General features: G+C 46.9%; 2 protein-coding genes and 1 long non-coding RNA gene across 6 annotated transcripts in view; 1 reads left to right on the top strand and 2 right to left on the bottom strand.

The window, feature by feature from the left end:
• Positions 1 to 6,583, bottom strand: part of Pla2g2c (phospholipase A2 group IIC) — a 34,094-nt gene extending 27,511 nt beyond the window's left edge. Inside the window, exons 1-2 of one of the 4 annotated variants that reach the window (XM_074081147.1) lie at positions 6,289 to 6,583; positions 889 to 965 (exon numbers count right to left, since the gene is read on the bottom strand). Coding sequence is in view for 1 of the 4 variants with exons in the window: in XM_074081148.1 (XP_073937249.1) it covers positions 6,289 to 6,327 (39 nt within the window). In the remaining 3 variants the exon portion in view is untranslated. The remainder of the gene's footprint in view (positions 1 to 888; positions 966 to 6,288) is intronic. The other 3 variants (XM_074081146.1, XM_074081148.1, XM_020183306.2) reach the window with 3 other exon arrangements.
• On the top strand, positions 5,987 to 16,495 carry Ubxn10 (UBX domain protein 10). Its single transcript, XM_074081142.1, has 2 exons — positions 5,987 to 6,108; positions 11,284 to 16,495. The coding sequence occupies exon 2, from the start codon at positions 11,299 to 11,301 to the stop codon at positions 12,157 to 12,159; it is 861 nt and encodes a 286-aa protein (XP_073937243.1). The 5' UTR covers positions 5,987 to 6,108; positions 11,284 to 11,298; the 3' UTR covers positions 12,160 to 16,495.
• LOC141425021 (uncharacterized) overlaps positions 15,745 to 22,900 on the bottom strand; it is a 37,663-nt gene continuing 30,507 nt past the window's right edge. The window contains exons 2-3 of the long non-coding RNA XR_012450095.1: positions 16,980 to 17,101; positions 15,745 to 15,887 (exon numbers count right to left, since the gene is read on the bottom strand). This is a non-coding gene — a long non-coding RNA (uncharacterized lncRNA). The remainder of the gene's footprint in view (positions 15,888 to 16,979; positions 17,102 to 22,900) is intronic.

Genomic DNA, 22,900 nt, shown 5'->3' with positions numbered 1-22,900 from the left:
AGATACTAAACAGGAAATGTCAGCCAAGCATAAACCTGCAAGGCAGAAATTCTAGGTTTGCTTCTCCATGGGGTCTGCAGTGCCTAGCAGTCTCTTCAGAGAGGGTTTCCAAGCTGTCCCAAACACTCTCCTGCACTGGGAGACCTACCCTCTGCTCCAGGAGCCAACTGTTGGCCCGAGGTTATGACCCCTCCTGGTGAGGAGGCCGGTTGAGAGGGTCTTTCCTTGCCTCTCTAGAATAGTTCTGAAAGATCATGGCCGCCTCAGCACTCCCTGGAGGATCAGCTGAGGCCTGGGCAGCTGTTTCTGTGTAGCAGCTTCTTCCTTTGTGTATGAGCTTCTCCCTCTGCATCAGCTGCTCCTGCTGTGTGCCAGCTTCTCTCACTTTGTCAGCTTTTTCTGCTCCCCAGTCTTGCTCTGTTCCATTCCCAACAGCTGCATCTCTTGGGGGCCTCCCAACAAGCCACCACTCTGTCTCCAGGGAGCAAGTAAGGAGCCCTGCACTGGCAGGAGGATAAATAAAGGCTTTGAGGTCAGAGGCAGGCGCAGCGAACTGCATTGGGACGGTACCCTCACGGAAGACTTCCCAAAGGCAGTGAGTTTTGAAAAGGTCTTGGAGCCCCTTAAATTTGGATTGCACTCCATCTCCTCCTCTCTGCAGGCCCCTCGAGTGGACTATCACTTTTCCATTTGACAGAGAAGAAACCAAGGCTCAGAGAGGAGAAGCAGCCTGCAAAAGACCCACACAACTACTAAGTGGTAGGGCCAGGACTTACCCTTTGTCCCTAACTCCAAATTCAGGGCTCCTTTCCCTTACCAGGTTCCCTGCCTAGACCTCCAGTCTATGTGGCCTTCTGAAGGTCTCTGGGCATTTTCACAGGCACTGACCTTCATGGCTCTGACTTAGGCAAGACAGACATGCTTCTCTCCATCGGACTCACTGTTGGGGGGCTCTCAGGACTGAGCTGGAACAAAACCCAGAGCACAGGGTCAGAGACTTGATGAGGGAAGACTCCCATGCCAACTCCTGGGGTGGCAGCCAGCAAGCTGAGGGCCTTAGGGGCGACCCTGGTTGGCTTTTCTCCTTATGGGGAAAATAACAGGGAAAGAGCCTGCATACTCCATTAGGACCAACGGCATGTCCATCTCTTTAACCCTAGAGCCTGCTTCACACCATGCCTTGGCACAACTAGGTACTATGCACTTATTATATCTGCTGCACTTAGTTCCTTGCACGGTTTCTGAGCACTTTACATGCACTCTAAGTCTTCACATTATCATCCTTTTGCAGATACGGAGACTAGGCCCAGAGATGTAAGCAGTCCATGAATATGTGGGAAATGAACAAATGAATGATCAGTCTTATACTTCAACTTACAGACCTGAAACCAACATGGGGCTAGGCACAGCATGTTGATTATCTCTTTGGGGACTCTTTGAAAACTCCCCATCTGGATTGGTGGTGTGGCTCAAGTGGTAGAGCACTCAAGGCCCTTAGTTCAATGCCCAGTGCTACAGAAAAGAAAATGAAAAAAACAAAACAATGAAAACTCCCCAAGAGGCATATGTTATCAATCCTGGTTTACCAGTGAGAGCAACTGAAGCTGGCAGAAGTGAGATAATTTGCCCTGAAAACTGATAGGTCCCTGACTTAACCCCAGGGGTATGTGTGTGACCCCAAGGCTGGCCCTTCTCATCTCTTGGCAGTGGATCATGGATCTGAGGACTATGCCTACTCAAACACAGCTGAGAAAGGCAAACCCCGAAATAACCCAAGCAACTCGGTAGACACTGAGACTCTTATTTTATTCACAGTTCTAACAAGCAGTTTAACCTCTTTCTCTCAAACCCAGCAATTGGACAGGACTGGAGGTGAGAGTGACTTTTCTTGGTAGGAAAGCCAGGAAAAAACAATTGAAATAACTGTCAGAGCCCAGGAACCTGAGGCCACTGAGTACGGGGCACATGGCTTGACCCACATCAACACCACGGCACCTGGAGAACAGTTACCAATTCTGAGTTTCCAGAATGGTTGCATTGTGCAAAAGACAGCAACCATGAAGGGCAATTAACGTCAACGGTATGTCAAAGAAGAGTGTTGGTGCTGTCCCACCATTTCCTGTCAGAAGAAGTTAAGCTCCCTGCCCTTTAACTTCCTCATCTGTGAGGAAGAGACAATGATCCTGACTCACCCACCCCCAGAGGCCTGAAAGATTCTATAAACTCCCTAAGTGAAAGTTCTTGGTCAACAGTGGCCAACGTCAGTGACAGTTTGTTTAATGCATTCTGCTTAACAAGACTGAAAAGTAGGCAATGCATTTTTGGATATTTTCCAATAATATGGGGGAAATAATAAAGCACTGTAGTACTTTAAGGGCTCCATTTCATTGTCCAGAAACTTCCCTCTTGCAGGTCTCCTCAGGAAGCTGATTCACCAGGAGACATGACTAACTGTACAATCCTCTTGGCCTCATTACTAGATTATCTGCCTGGTTCACACTTCTGCTTAAATGTTACCCATGATCTCAATCCAAAGGTCTGATGGGATCCAGGAGCAACAGAGCAAGACACTGAGTACAGCAGACTCTGAAAACTGGAAGTCACTAGCTCAAACTGGGGTCAAACACTCTTTAGGGACAAGCTGCTAAGAAACTGGGAGCTCCTGCTTTCAGCCAGGAGCTGAAATGACCTTCCCTGGGGAGGTGATTTAGATGTCAAGCCAGTTATCCTTTGGAGTACCAGTTGGCAGCTTGTGGGCCTCTTTGTAGAAAAGCCAGCTATTGAGAAAGCATCACCAAGGTCATTAATTTAATTATCATTTGCTGAGCACCTGCCAGGAAGCAGGCGCTGTGTGGGCAAAGCAGGGGGTTCTGAGAGCCACAAGTTCCTGCCCTCAGGGAGCTCATAACCTACTGAAGGAGGGCTCTTATATGTGAGATGAAACAGTATAAAGATTGTCAATCCTAATGTAGCATTTCCATGTGCTGGGTACTATGCTAAGACCTTTGATGCAGTATTTCATTCCACCCTCACAACAATCCTATTCTCAAAATCTCTATTCTATGGATGTGGAAACTGAAGCCCAGAAAAGTGGGCCTCACAGTGGTGGAACCAGGATTAAAACACAAGTTTGGCCTCAGGGGCCATGCCTCCAATCCCTATGACCAGGGCAATAGGCAGCTCCAGATACAGTGCCATTTGGGAAAATAGGGGTAGAGATGGGGTTTTGGATACAGTGGGCTTTGGGATGGGACCAGCTGGATGTGAATTCCAAAACTGCTCTTCTGCTCATTAGCAGGAGGCCCTGAGCTCAGCTGCTTTTAAAGCAAAGGAAGCCAATGGTGCCTCCATGGAGAAGAGTTGCACCATCAGAGTAGCTGTCCTAACAAAGGGGCATGGCGCCATCTTAGTCATGTCCCACTGGGGCTGGAAAGGATCAAAACATCATGGGACACTATGGGCAAGGGATCAGGAAAGGCCTTCTTGGGAAAGGTGGCTTTTTAGAACAGCCTGGATGAATCAGGCAGTTCAGATTCACTTCAAGGAAAGGAGCAAGCTGGAGCAGGCATAAGCAAAGACACTGCAGGATGAAAAGGCTAAGGGCCCCTTTGGGGAACAAGTTGGCTGGAGCCCAGGAGAGAGCTTGAGAGATGAGGGAGACATGGCTACAAAGGAAGTTGAGTTCACATTTAGTGTGGAGGCAATCATCTCTGCCACATTTCCTGAGAATCTACCCTCTATGTGTGCTGAGCCCAGGCACCATCAAGGGCAGTCTTTGAAGACATTCTCTGTAGAGAAGGATGGGAGATAAAGGCAGTAGAGCCTCAGCCTGGACTGGCTGGCTTCCTCTTTTCCCCTCCAGCTTTCTCTGTGGCTGTACATCACACAGCCCTGGAGAGCAAAACACATGAGCATGAAACAGGCCACAGGAATAACCACCAGTGTGCTATGCACCAGCAAGTGTACAAGGACCAAGTGTGCATAGACGCATGCACACACACACGCACACGCACACACACACACACACACACACACAGAGTGGGTGAGAAGCCAATTTGATTCTCAAAGGATTGTATAATTCTTAGGTGATGCTAAAATAGCTGATGAAGAATCTACTTTAATCTTTTCTGAGTGGGCGCTGGAGAGCTGAGAAGCATCACTTAGATACTTCTAACAGAATCATTAACAAGAAATAAGCCACCAGCACCAAGCTGCAAAACCATCAGCTCCTAAAAACTCAATCTCCTGCTCCTTCCTGGGACCACAGGTGCCCCCTGAATATCCAGGGTGGGGCATTACCTAACCAGAGCCCAGTCCAGCTCTTGCCCTTCACCAGCAGCTCCCATGGGTCAGGAGCTTCCTCTCCAACATGGGCAGAAACACAGCCATTAAAACAATCCTTTCCTTCCCAGCCTCCAAGAATGTGCTGTATGTGTCAGCCTGTCCCTGCTCTTCTACCCTTGGCTCAAACTGTACTGAAAATCATCTGATTTGTAACTATCATGTACAATGTGTCTTCTCAATCAAATTGTGACTGTCTTGAAGGGTTAGGGTTGTGCTGCTATCAAAATCTTGTGTGTGCATGTCCAGGACAGACCAGATAGCAAATGTTTGGCCACAATGCTAGATAATGAATCTATGCTTCTTGAATGTCTACTAACATTGATTAAATTATTCATCTGCATATTCCAAGAATCTAGAGCAGAGCCCGGCAGACAGTAGTTTAGTTGGGACTCCTTTTGAAGCCATCTTAAGTCCAACTTGGAAGAAAGGCTATATCCTTTAGGTTGGGACCTGAAGGACAGATGGGAATTAGGTAAACGAAGGGGTGGGGAGGGTGGGGAAGAATCTTCCAGACCGAGGAAGACAGCAGGAGCAAAGCCAGAAGTACAGGTAGTGAAGGTGTATATGTGTGTGGCTGTGGCTGGAAATGAGCTTCAGAGCACCATGGAGGCACACTTATTCTGGGACGGGATCAGAGGTCAAAGGACAGCACCTTTCATTCCAGCAGGCAGGAGGGAAGGAAGTGGATAAAGGCAGGCAAGCTTGTAGTTCTCATCACAGCCAGCTGGGGTTTCTATATGACTTCTAGTTATCTTTTGCAGAGGGCAGCTATTATCTTCCCAGAGGGAGGAGGGAAAGGGAAAGGGGAAAGGTGGGAGGTTTTGGAGCAAGGCCAAGGTTTGAAGATGCTGAAGGACTGAGAACCCAAGAGAAGAAATGGAGTTCTTAGTGGGGGGGGGTCTTAGGGTCGAGGGTCCAACTGGGGCTGAAGAACACACTTTCCCTCATATCCGTGTGTGTGACCTGCCAAGATTTCTTTAGTGCTGAGTGTAGGTGGACAGACTGTGGTCAGGGTTTCATCACATAGACACGCAGGGGGATTCTTGCCAAGAGAAGGGCTGAGGTAAAGGGCCAGGGACTCTTAACAGGTTAGGGAGGAAGCAGACTGGCAACACAATAGAGGTGTCAAAGTTGTTGGAAAACCAATGGTGCAAAGTGACTGGAGTTGCTGAAGTTTAAGAGGTTGTGGTTAGGTCCTCAAAGGCGGTGCAGGTACCATTGATCCCAAGGCTCAGGAAGCAGCTGTGGAGTGGGAGTGGAAATGAGGTCAAGGAGCCAGTGCTGAACCCACTGCCCTGTGGGCGCACAATCGGTTCTGCTCTCATTCTGACCCTGAAAGCAGCCACTCTGATTCTAGGGTTCTCAGGAATTGATCAGTTGTACAACCCCACTTTAAACTGAGGCTATTAAGAGGGTAAGGGCCTGGCCCAGCGTCAGAAAATAACCAGTTTGAGGCTATGGGGGTGCTCCCCGTCCTCCATGCAGGCCAGAGTTCCCTTCTGCTGGATGCACTCTGCCTGGAGAGTAGAGCTGGAGGCAGGCCAGGTGAGCAGAGATGGAGGCCCAACCAGGAGTCCTGAGGTGGCAGCGCCACGCCTGCCGCCCTCGGGCCACTCCCCTACTGCACCCCGCACCCGGCCAGCGGTTCCGGTCAGACCGGAAGCACGTGCCCCCCCCAAGCCCCCAGGCGGTTGCCAGGGAAACGGGGCTGTTTACCAGCTGGACGCAGCAGGGTGCCGGTGGCTGATGGAGTGCAGCGGCCAGGTGAGCGCGGCCCGGTTGTGAACCCGCGGTCCCGCCGATCCCCGAGCCCTCCCCCCTCCGCTTGTCGCCTTGACAGGGCTCCCCAGATCTGGCCCCAGGGTCGAACCCCGGGAGACTGGAGTTGGGCCTTTCGAGAAGTCGCGCCTTCCTAGGGGCAGAGCAAGTGGGGCTAGAGCTCACCTTTTTACAAATAGGACAAGTCTCCTCCCGGCTCTGCATGAGACCGCTGGGCCATTCCCTCCTGGAAGGCTGTACACAGCCAGCCTCTGGACACAGACCCAGAGAGAGAAAAGGACGTCCCTGTCACACGGGGAGACTGGAGCCAGAGGGTTCACGCCTGTGCTCTTTCTCAGTCATGTGCCCCTTCCTGGCCACTCTTTCTGCCCCTCGTGCCTGTTAGGCTTGTTTGCTACCAGGGCTGCCAGAAAGTGAAAGAACTGAGTTGTCTCTCCCACCCTTCTCCCACTAGAACCATCTCCAATTCCCTTTCCAAGGCTTTGATCACTTGGTGGCTTGTGGTTCTGTGTGGCACGCTGCATAGGACACTGCGTTCTAATTCTTAGTCTGAGGTATAACTGGGACTGGTACCAGAGTTGTCTCATTCGCCAGCCAAAAACCATTTCTTGTCGGTCCTTCGAAGGGATTTCATCCCAAAAGCCTGCTTTAGAGCAGGTGGTGGTGGAAGGAGGTGGCATTAACTGATAAACACTTTTAAAAGACCAATTCAATGTATGCATCTTGCTGTACACCAGCAGATGGAATGTAGGCGGTTATATTTTATTGCTTTTACTGTAGGCTTAGATTTGGGTTGTAAAATAGGGTGACCTGACCCTATGGTGGATTGTGGGTACACTTGGAAAACAGGAACCTTGTTTTTGTTTCTTCTATCAGATTTTCCTTCCTTCCAGTGGATTCTTAAGTACTGGGCACCTGCTCCTCTAGCAACAGTGCTCAGTGTTTGCTTCCTGCCTCCTAGCTGGCCTCTGCAGCATGGCTATTGTGTTGGAGTAAACAGGCCACTTGCCTATGCAACTGGCAGCTTGATGGATGCCTACACCTAGATCTTGTCAAATCACTTGGTGGTTGAGTGTCTGCCAGGCCTGGGGGCGGGGGAGAATGAACAGAGCAAGGATAATTATAGCTGCTGCAGAAGACTGCTTGGACCTGAGGCAGACAGCAGAGTTTGGGACCAAGGTGTGACCATAAAGGCACAGTTGGCCCAGATCCCCCAAACACTAGTTTCCCCCACCTCTCCTGCTCTTGTGCTGGATGCTGGGGGAGCCGGTGTTCCCCACATGTAACAGATGGTCCCTGCACTTGGGAAGAGGCAGTGGGTTATAAAAGCAGGTTGGATATAACGGTTTTACCTGAAGGAGGTGTTAGTCTCTAAATAACCATGAGTGGGCTTATGGGAATTAGTCATAATTGAGGTTTTTCTCTGAGCTAGCTCGCAGTCATGTTATCTTATGACCAGGGTGTCTTGACTATGACACCCCCTGAACATGGCTAATTATATAGTACCCAAAGGTATAGCAAGTGCACACACATACTTAAGTTTTACTGTTAAAAATAATCCAGCAGAGCGCCTGTGAGAACACATGACTCCTCATCAAAGTTGTTAAGGAAGAGGTTTCTAAGTTACCAAACTTACTGACAGTTAAAACCTTCCTGAGGAATGTGTGGGCATTGGAAGCCAGGCCTGTGATGATTCGGTAGAAATTGTGGCAACTCAGTCGCCATTCCCGTGTGGGAAGGGTTGGCAGAGAGGGAAGTGGAGGTTATCTTTGGCTGGGCAGTTGGACACTTACGGCTTTCTCCTGGCACTTCTGAGTTAAAGGACAAAGCTGTCTCACTGCAAGTGAAAGACGCAAGAGCTAAACTCAGAAAGAAAAACACACTCTTCACAGTTGATCAGAAAACTGTGTAGGCCCTGAGATGAAATTAACAAGGAGATGGGCAGGTGTTTTTGATGCCAAAACTCTGCCAAGGAGGAGGCTCCTAAACTACCCGCAGCCAGACTGGGTGTGAAAGACGAGTGAGAAGTGGAAAATGAGAGTGGAGACAGACTCAGGCTGTGAGTGGAATGGAGAGAACACAGAGGCCTTTAAAATACGAGAGGAAGGGTAACTTTGCCCAAGATTTTGAATGGAGCAGGACGTCAGGAACATACAGGGATGGTGTGTTTGGATTCATTGTGGTTTGGTGGCATGAAAGAGGAGACTCTACATTGAAGTGACATTCATAATGTGCACAGAGTGGCAAGGTTAGAACACAAAGCCTAAGGGGCTGGAATGACACAGTTCAGGATTGGGTGATGAAGGGAGGTTGGAGGAAATAAATTTGAAGTCAAAGTGTGGAGCCCGGCGCTGGTGGTTCACACCTGTAATCCTAGCTACTGAGGAGGCAGAGATCAGGAGGATGACAGTTTGAAGCCAGTCCAGGCAAATAGTTTGTGGGACCCTACCTCAAAAAAAACCTACCACAAATCAGGGCTGGTGGAGTGGCTCAAGGTGTAGACACTGAGTTCAAACCCCAGTACCACAAAAAAAAAAGAAAAAAAGAGTGGACTTGAAAGGGAATGATCAACTCAGGAAAGCTTTTCACAGCTTTGAGGCAGTGGTATAGGAGCTAGCTCATTAAAGTCAGCTTCTGCGTTTCTGTGCAGTGGACAGGACATGCCTGAGTCCCAGGTTCCGCCCCCCACCACTCCCGGTTGACACTGACACCTGGAGAAAAAACTAAGGCTTTGACCTAGAGAAACAGAAACCAGGAAACAACCAATTAAAACCCAAAGCAAACCCCCTTTGCATTGAATTAAGCCTCAAACATGCACCTGACCAGGTGCTTCTCACCTTACCTACATTACTTCATGTTCCAGACAAAGGGATTGAAGTGACATCTTCAAGGTGGTGTAGCTAATTTGATAGGTGAGGAAAGTTGTATATCAGAAAGGTACAGTGGTTTTCCTGTGGCCACATTACTAGCCAGTGGCAGAGCCTGACATAGGACTCAGGTCTTGTGACTCCTGATCCTCCATCCTTGTACTCCGACATGCTGTTTCTCAGGGACCAGGAGACAGTGGGAAGTCACTGGAAGATTTTCAGCAGTCTGGGAGAGACCTGTCCCCCTGTGAGCAGACAAAGCAGTAATGACCATGGTGGTCCCTGCAGAAGGAGGCAGGAAGCCCAACAGGATGTTCACAGTGTTCTGGGAAAGATGTGGACTGGAGGAGAAGGGACCACTAAAATGGTGATGAAGGGCAGGTGACATGACTTGGCAATTCTTGTCTGCACAGCGAAATCCGTCTTCAGTGCATTGCTTCTGTTGGATTTAACCAGCACTCCTCAGCAATGCAGAGGCCCTCAGGGTGTTGACAAGGTAGCTATGAAGACAGAGATGTAAACAGCGAACTGAGGCAGAGTGCAGTATGCTGGGAGAGAGCCAAGAGTGCTCCTTCAACTAGCGGCTTGTTTACTGGAGGCATGGCCTAAGTGGTAGAGCACCCACTTGAACACCTGGGTTCAAACCCCAACGCTGGGAAAGTGGCTTGTTTGAGTGCAGTGGACACATTACTGAACACAGAACCTGGATTCTGTTTCAGACTCTGCCACCAGCCAGGTGTGTGACCATCAGACACCCACTCTTATCTTCTGGCTTATGTAGCTGCTGAATTAGCATGTGTCTAGATTCCCCTGAGAGTAGGTTTAGGATGGGGTTCAGCAACTTATGATCCATGGGCTGAAACTGGACAGCCACCTATTACTGTTTGCCTTGTGAGCTAAAAATAGCTTTTACACATTTAAATAGTTGAAAAAAATCAAAACAGGAATATTATATGACACGTGAAAATTATATGAATTTCAACTTTCAGAGTCCCTCTATGAAGTTTGATTGAATGCAGTCACACCATCATTTACATACTCTGTGGCTGCCCTGCAATGGCAAAATTGAGTAGTTAGAACAGACTGGGCTGCAAAACCCAAAATAGCTACTCTCTGGCAATTTGCAGAAAAGGCTTGTCCACCCCTAGTCTAGAATTTGAGTGCCTCACTGTGAGCTCTGACAGGGGCTGGAGCAGCAAAGGGGCCTTCCTGCTCCTTTCCTCCCAGCTCAATTAGAGAGCTGCATTAAGTGCTTCATGCTGAGTCCCCAGCATGGGTGAGCGAAAAGACAGTAGGAAGGAAAGTGAAGGAAGGGCAAGCAATGGGTAGATAGGGAAAGAGAAACAAAGAAGGCCTGAGGCAGAGAGGGAAAATGGGGGACCCACAGCACACTCTTCCACAGTGAATAATGTTCCCTGCCAGGCTGTTTGTCCCTCACTTAAGGAAGCTCTCTAAAGGACAGTGCAGGGAGAAGAAGCCTCGGGAGTGGATCTGAGACTGATTTCCCTGTTGAGCCCTTAACTGGGTTACTTTCCCTCGGTTGCTGCTAATACTTACTATGCCTCTGAGTCCATGCATGGTAGAGGCTACCCTACCCTGGGAGCCAGCAGAGTCCCTGGAGGACACTAAGCTCTGCCTGCTCCAGGACTTTACCTCCACCCTTCCCTCCCCTGGACACTTCTAGATCAGGGCTAGACAGACTTTGGGACCCTGGGGCCCAATCCGCCCACACCTGTTTTACAAACATAGCCCCAGTCACTTGTTGGACGTGTTGTCCTTGCTGGCTTTGTGCTGCAGTGGCAGAACAAAGTAGTTGTAGCCAAGACCCTGTGTCTCCCAATGCAGAAAAATATGTGTGGAGAAAGCTGACCGAGCCCCGATCAAGATTGTCACCTGGCTTGTTCCCTCTCAGCATTATTGTCTCTTGGACTCAAGGCCCCTCCCCAAAGAGTAAGAAGTAGTCCCCCACCTTAGTCACTCTCTGGTGTAATAATTAATTTTCTTCATAGCCATTATTACTTTTTGAAAATAGCTATTTACTTATGGATTTAACCTGTCTTTCCTCACTATAATAATTTAAGTTGCAAAGACTTTCTGGTTCACTGATATCTTTTAAGTGCCTAAAATGAATAAATGACATCACTGCCCCTCTCCAGATGTCAGAAGTCCAGAGAAAAGTCCCCAGACTCCGGCCCACTGTGTTTATTCTGGGGACTTGGAAAGTGAGTAGTATGGATCCAAGATCCCAGGAAGTGTAACCTGTGGCCTCCTTTGTCTTTCCCTGCTTCTTTAGGGGCCCTGAGAAGCAATGGCCACAGAAGCCCCTGTGAACATAGCACCACCTAAACCCAGCACTGTTGCCAGCACAGCCACCAAGAGCTTCCTCTGGCAGCCAAACTCACTAAAAATGCATGTCATCAGACCCAAGTCCGCCAAGGGCAGGAAGCGGCCAAGTCTGCACAAACCCCAGGGTACAGAGGAGAGCTCTCACTGCACACCTTCCTGTCCATCTACAGCCAGTTCCTCCGAGTTGCCAAGCAGCCAGAGACCAGGAACCTGTGCACCGGCATCTGCTCCTCCGGGAGCCTTCGATGAGATCCCAGAGCTGCTGCACCAAGTGCCCACTGGGGCCTCCTCTTCTCTCAATAAGTACCCGGTCCTCCCTTCTATCAGCAGAAGGAGCGTCGAGGAGGGGACTGTGGATACAGTGGTGAAAAAGGCCAGTTCACTGCAACTGAGTAGTATCCAGGCTCTTTACCAAGAGGAGGCCTGCACCTTGAAGACAGGCAAAGAAGATTCTAGAGCTCTAGCTTGTTCCCCGGAGAGGAAATTCATCATCCAAACCAAGAGACAGGGATTCTCCATGGCTGGAAGCCTGGAGGAACCATCAGACCAAGAACCCAGGCTGCTGCTAGCTGTCAGATCACCATCAGGCCAAAGGTTCGTGCGCCATTTCCGGCCCACTGATGACCTACAAACTGTTGTTGCCGTGGCAGAGCAGAAGAACAAAGCCACCTACCAACACTGCAGCATTGAAACAATGGAGGTGCCCAGGAGACGTTTTTCTGACCTCTCTAAGTCTCTGCAGGAGTGTGACATCCCCCACAAGTCAGTGCTGGGCATCTCTCAGGAAGAGGGGGAGGGGTGGGTCTCCCCCTCTGGTCTCTGAGCCAGGAGCCAGCTTGGGCGGCAAAGCCTCCCGCACAGCCTGGTTCCAAGTGCCATGTGAGCCTGGTGCAGCTGTGCCCCTGGGGTCTCATATCTCCACGGTCTGTCCTTGGAGTCAGTGATATCTGCATATGCACTGAGCACACTGGGAAGACTGACTTCCCAGTCTTGTATTTCCTCCACCATTGGAGCAACCAGCAAGTTTCAGGGCTCTTCCTGGAATAGATGTGGCCAGGTCTTCTATTCCAGAGTTGGCTCCTTCTAAAATGTGGTCCTTTGCGAGCACCTGCAGCCTATTCAATGAATTCTGATTCTCTTGAAGCCAATGCTTGCCTTTCTGTATTTGCCATGGGATTAAACACTTCCCATAGAGGATTCTAGTCTAGTAAATAACTAGGCTTCAGGAAATATCTGACTGGCATTAGTATTTGTTGCAAGTATCTTTAAAAAACAGGCGACTGGCCCTCTTTAGAAGCAACCCCTCCGCTGAGTTGGGAATCACAGTTTCTTAGGGATTCCTGTTTGTGTGAGGTGACATCAAAGACAAGAATAGGTCTTCTGCTTTCATACCCTCCCTGATATACATGTCAGTCATCCTTTTTAATAAAGTCCTAGAGCTGAAAGTAAGTTGCTTCCATAGCCATGCATGGCCATTGACTACTTTTTAATAGAGGCTGACTACGTTTACAATTCTTAGTAGCTCCTGTCTGTGTGCAGAATTCTTCCAGAACTGAAAACAGCCAGTGTCATCTGATTTCCTTGCCTTTTGTCAGTAATGGAATCCTCTGTTTTTAAAATGGACAAACCTACAAGTCTGTACAAGTTAGTACTAAGGGCCCCTTGGTTTACCCGGATGTGGAGAAATTGTTTTATCCTGGCTCGAGTGTCTCACCCACTTCAATCACGGAAGGTCTTTGGATGCAGTGCCCTCAAGTCTGACTTTAAATCCTCTTTAGAAAGAGGTGGGCACCTCACTGGGATTGTTTTGCTGTGCCTCTGCTGAGACCATGGCCACGCAGCTGATTGACCGGTACAAAGTGCACCTAAGTGACTACCTTAGCTGGAGATGCCTTGAAGACCATGGAGTCTTGTTTTTCCAGCTCTGAAGCAGGGGTGTGGACAATTTGCCAAAATTCTCTTGTATTTCAGGTTCAGCCAGACTCTCACAACTCATCTGGATTCCTTTATGGCCAAATCTTCATTCAGAGTTTGGAACACTCAGACCTTCTGGGCACCTATTCTCCCAGAACACGGCCATCACACAGCCCTGGTAACTGGCACGTGCCTCTACCTCCTAGGGAAGGCAGGAACTAGGAGTTCTAGTAGCATGAAAATGTTGCTACCTCAGCAACAAGGGCATCTTGAGCACAGATAAGGCTGGTGGCTGGAAATGTTACTGGTAGCACACTGCTCCTTGGAGATCACAATTACCGCTCTGAAGAAGGCTCGTGTCCCACACCACACAAACCACGCTAGAATAGGTTATTTCTACATGTTTGCAAAGTTTCTTAATACCATCCTGGTTTGATCAGCTGTTCCTCTGATTGGAAAGGTAGGTGGGCCTGGCACTACCTTGGGCAGGCCCACACAGCTGGCCATCTCCTGTAATCACTGACTGTGGCAGAGGGACTGGTGGCTTGAGCCCAGAATGGATAGCACAGAAACTTCCCAACAGGACACAAGCACATAATTCTGCCTCTCCTCTTGGAGACTTGGGAAAGAACCTCCCATAAAGTCCCACCTACTCTGTGGTAAGAATAAAATCCCACCCACCTGCAACTTGGTAATTTCTCCAGGCAGGAAAGCTTTGGAACACTTGAGTAAAATGGAGCATGCTTGACAGAGTTAGAATCTTCTGCACATTGGGGTTTGCTGTTGGCATGTAGCTTAGAATTTTGGGTGGTAGGAAAAAAGGGAGGCATGAAACATAGAAATATTTTAGTATATTTTAGGATATGAGACTAAAGCTAGATTTGAGCCATCATAACAATCTTTTTTTGGACAAAAGATAATGATACAAACAATAAAAGCTGATTTGTGTGAAGCAATCTGTGGAAAAGTGTGCCTTGTATTTTAGCTTAAGACTTCAGCCACCACATACCAGAGGGGTCTGTGAACCTGATTCTCAGTCTCCTGCCTGGAAAAGCACTGTTCTACTGTGAGAGCCCAGTCTTCCTCCCCACACACTTCAGATGTCCACCTTCTGTCCTAGCACATAGCTTGTCTGTATGAGAAGAGTCCCCTCAATCTCTCTCAAATTCCAACTGCTCTGGTTTTGAGAGCTGACAGAGCAGACTACAGTAGAAGTCAGAGTTCTTGATGACTGTGTTATTGGGCCTCCTGGCCTAATGGATTCAACTGGGCCCACACACTACTCTTGGTGGCCCTGGATAGGCCAGTCTTGCCCATTTTCTGACCACAGATCTTAGTCATTAATTTAGCTAACAGTCACTGAGGGCCTACACTGTGCCACATTTGGTGACTGGCATGGGTGCCCTAGCAAAAGAGAGGTGTTAGCAAGAGAAATGAAACAACCACTGGACTTTCAGCCCAACCTACTGAAGTCAGTAGCTGCAGCTGTATCTGTGAAGAACTCAGGTGAGCAAGGGTCACACTGTGTCATACTGTTTCTTCTCCCCACCTCTCCCAAAGGAAATTCTCCTCCACCTTTTCCAGTGATGCTGCTGAGAAGATTGCTCATTGGACACATGAACTTTGCGCAGGACAAAGCTTCATAACAAGTTATTCTGGCATATTCCCCAATAAAGCCCAATAGGTAAGTTAGTCTTGCCAGCAGAAAGAACAGCAGGAGAAATAAGTGACTCATGATTTAGAATCCAAAAAATTTGCACCAACAGATGGTAGGTGGCTTTGACACAACAGTCCTCACCCTGAAAATACCTGGGGATTCAGCCAACAGCAGTCAGTCTAGGACAGTCCTACTGAAGAAATGGCCTGTGGACCAGCAGCTACCCCAGAGCCCCATATAAAATACCTCACAAAGATACAAAGACCGTTCCAATTAATGTTCTGAAAGACGAGTGACAGATCACCAGTGTCACAAAAGTTGGCCCTGAAGGAATGAAACTTTGCTTTTGTTTATCCTTTTAAAGACCGTTTTAAATGGGTTTCCAATGTCAGATAAAGCCACTCTGCCTCAAGAGACTAGGAAGTTTCTCTTTGAAGTTTTTACTAAAGTCTTCCTAATAAGCTAAAATAAAAGAGTACTTGGTTGCCTATGATTTGGGGCATATTTTGAATGAGCTTTTTATATGATAAGAGAATCTACTTTTCTATTTTCTAAACAGAATCACAAAGAAAACTCGATTCCTTTGGCATTACTTTGGAAGTCATCCTGGGAATGAAAACAGGAATATCTGATTTCTTAGTCTATGACAATACATCACAATGAGGTTGAAAGTTCACAAGCCTATTTACCCTCACGCCGAAACCAGAACCAACTAAACCTCGCCAGAGACACAGGCAGGTCAGAGCCACTGTGGAGTTGCTGGCAAGCAAAGTGGAGCAGACTTCTGATGACTCAGTCACCAACACGCAAGACAGCATCTCACGTTATAAAAATAAATTTGGATGTTTTATTTTTTGTCCATACTAGTGACGAGCCATTTTCCAATCCTGATTAGGGAAGCTCCTCTCAGCCTTCTCTGATGTTACTTTGTGTCCCTCTACATCGGAACAGCTCAGGATACAGCAGCCCTCTTAAACAGCCTATGGAAGAAGAACTCTTCAGAGATATTTCTGGACACACTTACATTCTATCCCAAGAAGCTGAACAACTGATGTGACAAATGCCAGGGGGTAAAATTAATCAGGCTTCATTCTGCCTGCCCCACTTGGAGGGGCACTCTGGCTTGCTGGACTGAGTAGACTGCATGGGCTGAGATGGCCATCCTGAAGGTGATGGTGACTCAGTGGAGGGAGGTGGTAATAGAGGTCATGAGAGGTGATCAGATTTTGGATATGCAATCCTTTTTTCTTTAGGGAAAAAATAAAAGGAGTATGGTTTGATGAGCTGGGGGTTACCCAAGTGGATTTGGCTTGACCGATATCACCAGTGTAGATAGTAAACAAGCAAACTATCATGACAACAAGGTATATGGCAGGCAGGGGACAAGTACTAACCAGAAGCCACCATTCATATGAAGGACAAAGCATACAGAGAAAACCAAGGCTATTCATGGCTTTAATTGAGATACAACTAAAAAGGTCATTGATCCATGCAATGTTTGGGTCCAAGTTAGGACTAATGACCACCTGACTCTGGGAGTGTTGTGGCTGACTGAGGCTGCTTAATAAAACATCGTATTCCAATGAAATGGCATAGCATTTATCTCTCCCTGGTCCCTCCCTTTCCTGTCACCCTTTATTACATTGACTCAAATTCAGCAGCAGATTTGGGATGGTTTCTTCTTGGAAGGGTTTAGCAACCTAAGTAATGTATTCCCTGGTCTCATTTTCATGCCCACCGTTCTTTACAATGAGGGGGTCTGTGCAGTGGGGCCATGGTCCTTTTGGTGACCAGCTGAGAACTGTACCTCTGATGTGTGTCCTTTGTGACAGGAGATGTGGGTATCATGGGTCCACTGTGACTGGTGAGTACCCCTAACAGACAGCCTGGGCCTGATTAAGTCCTAGCTCTGTTAGCAAGAATAACCCATCACCCACAGATAAATCCTGGATGAATGGTGGCGACATACACTCTCCCACTGGGAAGTACACCCTCGAAACCACTGTCCCTATCAACCCTGCAACCAACCTTGGGATGCTATGGATGTCTGCCCAGACCATACTCAAGCATACCATGTCCTGAAGACCCTGGGATCCAGACTCTCTGTAGGGGCTTCCTGCACCCAGGCTTTGGCCTCCCTTGTTCTTTTCCTCCTGACGGAGCTCCCAGCAGGCCTTCATCATGGTCAAGTCATCTGTAACATTAATTCAACAAATAGATATGCCATCGTCCCATATGCCAGGCACACATCAGCAAATGACAGGACAGACCTAAAATCCCCATGCTTATGGAACTTACATTTAGCAAGGGAAAGAGAGAAAGTAAACAATATACATGATATGTCATGCACAAAGTAGAAGAGGACACACTCAGTGGAATGAAGAAAAGTATAGCAGGCTCAGAGGGTTTGGGAGAGCCTCAACATGGGAGGTTGGTCAGAAACTATCTGAGTGAAGAATAGGAAGGCAGGAAGGAGTCATGGGTGGCTATGATGGAGAGACAGTGTTCCAGTAAAGGAGACATTAAGATCCAAGGAAGGGGTATATCTAGCCTGTCAGATGAATGACCAGTGCCTGGTGTGGCTGGAGAGAGGGAGACAAAGAGTTGTCACAGATGGGGTCAGGAACAGGCACTGTCACTCAGTCCCGTGCAGAACAAAGTGTATGCAGGACCTGATATGTGTGTTCAAGTCAGCTCTCTGACTGCTGGGATGAGAACAGGCCAGGGCAAGACCATGAAAAAGCAAGTAGAAGCTACCAACCTAATACATGCCAGAGACCAGGACCAGAACGGGAAGCTCCACACATCATGAGAAGTGGCTAGCTTGTGGGAATACAATCAATTTTACTTTTTTTTAAGTAATAATTCTACTGTAAAAATAGTATTAAAGTCAATGGTAACCATACCATGCACCATTATCGCGCGTTATTGTCCTAGCCCCCCAATAAAAGTTTCATTCATACAGAATCTGCTATACTCTGCTCCCAAAACAAAACCCTTATTGTTTTTTTAGTGCAAAACTTGGAAAATATAGAGAAGACTGAAGAGGGGAGAAAAAACATTCCTAATCCTTTTAGTCAGAGATAACAGTTTTTAATATCATGGCATATATTATTTTATCCTTAGAGATTATGTTGCACATTGCTTTCTTGCCAGTAGGCACACAGGCATATTTTTAACATTTGTAATTCTACCAAACAGTTTTATATCCTTTTCCCAAATTTCAAGTCTTCATAATTATCTTAAGATTGAGCAATATTTCAACATGTTGATGTCCTATAATAATAAACTGTTTTTCTTTTATTTACATGGTTCCAGATTTTTAGCATAGAAGTTAAAGCTAAAATCTTCATTTATAATAGCTTTTTGTATCTTTTAAACTGGTTTTTTTTTTTTTCTTGGCAGCACTGGGGGTTGAATTCAGGTCCTCATGCTTGCGACATAGGCGCTCTACCACTTGAACCACTTCAGCAACCTTTTAATTACTTCTTTAGGACAAAGGTCTAGAACTAAGATCAATGGGTCAAATTGTATGACACAGTTGAAGGATTTTGCTTTGCTTTCCAAAGGGCTATAGAGCAAAGCTAACAGCAGTGTCACTGGAGTATCCTTCATTTTGAGGACACCACTTTTTACAATTTTCTTTAATTTTTTGATAGAAAATAGAAACTAAACTTTTTCTTAATTTTGTACATCATTGATCATTATTAAATATTAACAGTTTTCATGTCTTTCAGCACATTCCTGTTTATTTATTTTTTCAACATTTTTAATGCAAAAACAGAGAAACGAAGGTGTGGTTACTTTTTTTGTCATAACCTGGGATACTGTATATGGTATTGAACTATATGCATGTCCGGTTTTATTTTATTTATAGATAATTGAGATTATAGGCATTTGCTACCATGCCAGGCTTTACATGTTAGATTTTAATGAATCAAATCTTACAACTATATCTTGTCATTGGACCAAGAAACTGAGCATGTATATACACCAGGCACAGAACAGGACAATGAGTCAGATCGATTTCTGCTCTCAAGGAATTGCCAGTCAAGAGGAGAAAGCCACCTGAATAAAAAATTAACATATATGGTAAGTAATCCTTTATCTCACTTGACAATAGACTGAAACCAACTAAGCACAAAGTCACAGAAAACGTTGGTATTCACCAGTGATTAACAGTTTCTGAAAGAAGATGTGAACACTCAACTTCACAGGAGCCTGGTCAAAGCCATTAACTTTCAGTCTGAGGACCATGGCTACCAAGTCACTGTCCTATAGTGCCTTTTAATTCAAATTTTTAAAAAAGAGCAAGAGGCTGATTGCAGCAAAGGCCAATCTGAGAGTACTGAGAACTGATCTACTCTATAGACAAATTTACACCCAGTGCCACTCGAACTGGAAAGGGCCCATTGAGGAGAAATTGCAGCTCACCAGAAATGCTCTTGAACTAGGTTATGGCTATTCCAACTATGCTTTCACTGCTTAAATCATCTCCCACCAGGCTGGCCAGGCAAGACATCTGCAACCAAACTGTCTAGACTCTTCAGCCCCACCTCCCAAGAAGTCAAGTTCTGAGCCATAGACACAGCTTTTCAAGAGGGAATAAGTCAGCATGGACCCTCAGTTGACTCAAGAGGCTGTCCATTCATTTATAGGAAGAGGAAGAGGGACCCAAAGACCAGTATGTAATGTTTGCATACAGGCAAGCATTAGGGAAACTGCAGACCATCAACAACAAATTTCACACGTGGTTTTCACAGGTGAAGATAGGTAAACATTGACTTAGCATAGCCAGAAACGCCTCCCAAATGGCTTTTGAATTCTAAGACTATGTCCAATAGGTAAAAATTGAGTATAAGACTTTAAAAGGAGACCTCAGCCTCCCCAAGACCCTAGAATTTTCTTTAAAAACCCACTCCAGATCTGAAATGAATGTTTCTGGGGCCGGACCCTTGGAGCCAGTCTTTTTGAAACTCCCTGGAGAGCACAAAGGACCAGCCAGGCTAAGAACTTCTAGGCTAGTCTTGGTCATTTCAAGGTTCACCCTATGGACTATGGTTCTCTTGATTTCACCAGGTTAAAGCAGTGACTGGCCTTGGGACCTGCCCAAGGCATCTACTGTCAGAAGGCCTCCTTATAGTCCAGCCTTCCCTGCTGCTCTCTCTCTTCCCTGGATCTTCCCAAATCTTTAAAGACAAAACAAAACAAAAAGCACTCCTATGTGGAATAGAAATCAGAACCAAAAGTAGGATTCAGAACCAAAAGTCCCTTGTTCTATGTTTGGGTGGGTCATAACTTCTTCAAGCCTCACTGTTCCTACCCACAAACAGAAACAACTGCTTCACACAGGGAAGATGAAATAATATGACTGTTTTGACACCCGTAAAAATATGTACAAATACTAATTTTTATTTTAGTAACTACTTTCTTATATTGTGTCAGTTCTCTCTTCACTCATTCCATAGACATTTACTGAGCCCCTGATTTGTGCCAGGCACTGGAGGCACAGAAATGAAGACAGACTCCCTGCCCTCAAGGAGCTCCCTGCTCAGTGCAGGGAGGCAGAGAGCGTCACAGGAAACTCCGATCTACATCATGGGTTAGTACAAGTATCTTTTCCTCCCTGAGGCATGCCCAGTCTAAAACAGCTCATAGATGCTACTCAGTGAGTATTGTGAAATGACTGAATAAGTCAAGGACATGTGACATCACAGATATGAGGATGGGAAGCCTTCCAAAGTAACAGGGGAGTTGAGGCTTGAAGGGTCAGGAGAGAGCCAGTCAAGGGAAGAGTGACATCTCAGATAGGACACAGCTGGCCTCTTCCACAACACTGTGAGGCCCTTCAGTGCCAACCTTTGATGAAGTCATCATTCTGTCCTCATGGTGCCTATCAATGGGCTCTGTATGTGATAGGTGCCAACCTCCTCCAAATGAAAGAACTAAACATCCTGCTTTATAAGAAAGAAGATAAAACACAGCTCAGCATCGTAGACATGTGGTCATGTGGTCACTCAAGCCCTTCAGCAAGTTCACAGTGATGTGGCTCACAATGAGGCCGTCCCCAAAGTGCTCGGTGTGATCCCAAAGCTCCTTCAGTGCTCTGTGTAGAGCTGGCAAACAGATTAACTCAACCCACCTGTTGTGGTCCTTGTCCACATATGTCTCATTACCCTAATAACGATAACAGATTCTTTGCGGTGAGGGGCCATTGCACACAGGTAGGTTCCTATTTGCTAAGTACTTCATATTTTCATAACAGAAGCTCTGTCTGCAGGTGAGACAAGGCCATCCCAGTAATCAGTGAGTAATCAACAGCCTTTGCTCAAGTCCCTTTAGAGACCATGTCTCTGAATGAAAACATCATGACCTGAGCTCAGGGAATAGACCTGGAGCAGAGCTGTAACCTTGTAGACGCTGGGTGATTACATTTGGAGGTCCTGCTATGAGCTCGGTCCTTGGATCTACCCAAGAAGAGAAACAGAACCTTGTGACAAGGACGGGTTACATGTTTTCCATCTGAAGACAGAGGCTAGACAATCCCTCTGGACTCTTCCTATCCTGCGACTCCACCGCCCACTGGGCTGTCTTTCTTGCCCGTAACTGGAGATTTTGCTCAATACAGAGCCTTGAGCATGAGCAGGCCTGTTTCTACAAAATGCTCAACTCTGAGGTTCAACAATGACCAGACACACAGTCTGTCTGGGACTAGGTTTCTGCACCTTTTACACCTGGGGCCAGATAAGCAAGCAAGGGTCACAGACAGCCTAACCAAGTTCCAGAACCTCTGCCATTTGGAGACCAAATGCTTTGCCTGTGCCCAAATCAATGCCATGTCAGGACAGGCATTGTACAAGTGGGTGTTTGTAGAGGTTGCTATACACGTCAAATGACATTTTCTCTGCCTGAGGGAGAACACAGATTTAGGAAATGTTTAGTTCAAAATTCACACAAAATGATCTGCTTGTTGCAACCAGCTCCTCCTCCCCCCTCCTCTTTCCCTCCTCCAACTACTGCTCAGTCTCTGCCCCATTAACCTGCCTTTACTTTGCTTACTTTTTATTATTATCTTATTTGGAGATGTATTTGCATCCTAGCTGTTTCTTCCATTTCAATAAAAGGTTCACTAGAACAGGGATCTTGCCTGCCTGTACTTGTGGCACCTCTGGCATGGATTTAATAAAGAAAAGAATGGTCCGGGGACTTCAGAGTGCACCCTGGGCGCACTGGTGGGGTTGTTATTTTTGTGTTTCTGGGGTTGAACTAAGGGTCTCAGCATATCACCACTTGAGCCATGATCCCAGTCCTTTGGTAGTCGACCTCTTGAACATGGCAGTCTAAAAGTGCATTATTCAGGAGCAGGTGGAATCCCCAGGTTCCTGGAAGTATCTTCTCTAAGCCAGTGCTGTAGACTTGACCTCAACCATTGGAGGCCAATCTGACTCACAGTTATTTAAGCTGCTAGCGTGAGATGTTCTCTAAGTGGTGTGGGGTGAGGGCCAGTGCACACTCTCTGGGGCCAGACCACCAGGACTTCATCCCAGGATTTCCACTCACTGCCCATAGTACCTGGGGCAGGTTATGTCACCTTTTAGTGTCTTAGTCTTAGTCTCCTCCCAGTGTTTATTTATTTATTTACAGTATTGGGGATTGAACTTTTCCTGGTGTTTAAAATGAGAATAGCGTATTACCTCCCAGGGTGTATGAATTAAGTGGGTGAATTCACATGCAGCACTTAGAATTCAGAGGGGTGCCTGGTAAACATCACATCGTGATCACTTTGTCAACAACTCTGCAAGGGAGGTGTTCATCCCCATTTTTACAACAGAAAGTTAAGGAAAATAGACTGAGGTGCTTGCAATGAGATGAAATGTAGTCTTAGAGTTAGAGGTGCAACTGGGCCTGATGGCTGGTAGGCCACCAAGGGCTCTGTCCATCACCAGCACAGCCCTGTGTCAATGTTCTGCTTTTCCCCCTTTCCTAAGTGGTC

The sequence above is a fragment of the Castor canadensis genome, chromosome 7 (genome assembly GCF_047511655.1).
Source record: "Castor canadensis chromosome 7, mCasCan1.hap1v2, whole genome shotgun sequence".
Classification (NCBI taxonomy): domain Eukaryota; kingdom Metazoa; phylum Chordata; class Mammalia; order Rodentia; family Castoridae; genus Castor; species Castor canadensis.
The sequence above is the reverse complement of the archived record's forward strand: the minus strand, read 5'-3'. Positions and strand labels throughout refer to the sequence as shown.

Bases quoted from the DNA above. Each gene is read 5' to 3' on its own strand.
- Ubxn10 (XM_074081142.1), top strand. From the start codon at position 11,299: ATGGCCACAGAAGCCCCTGTGAACATAGCACCACCTAAACCCAGCACT.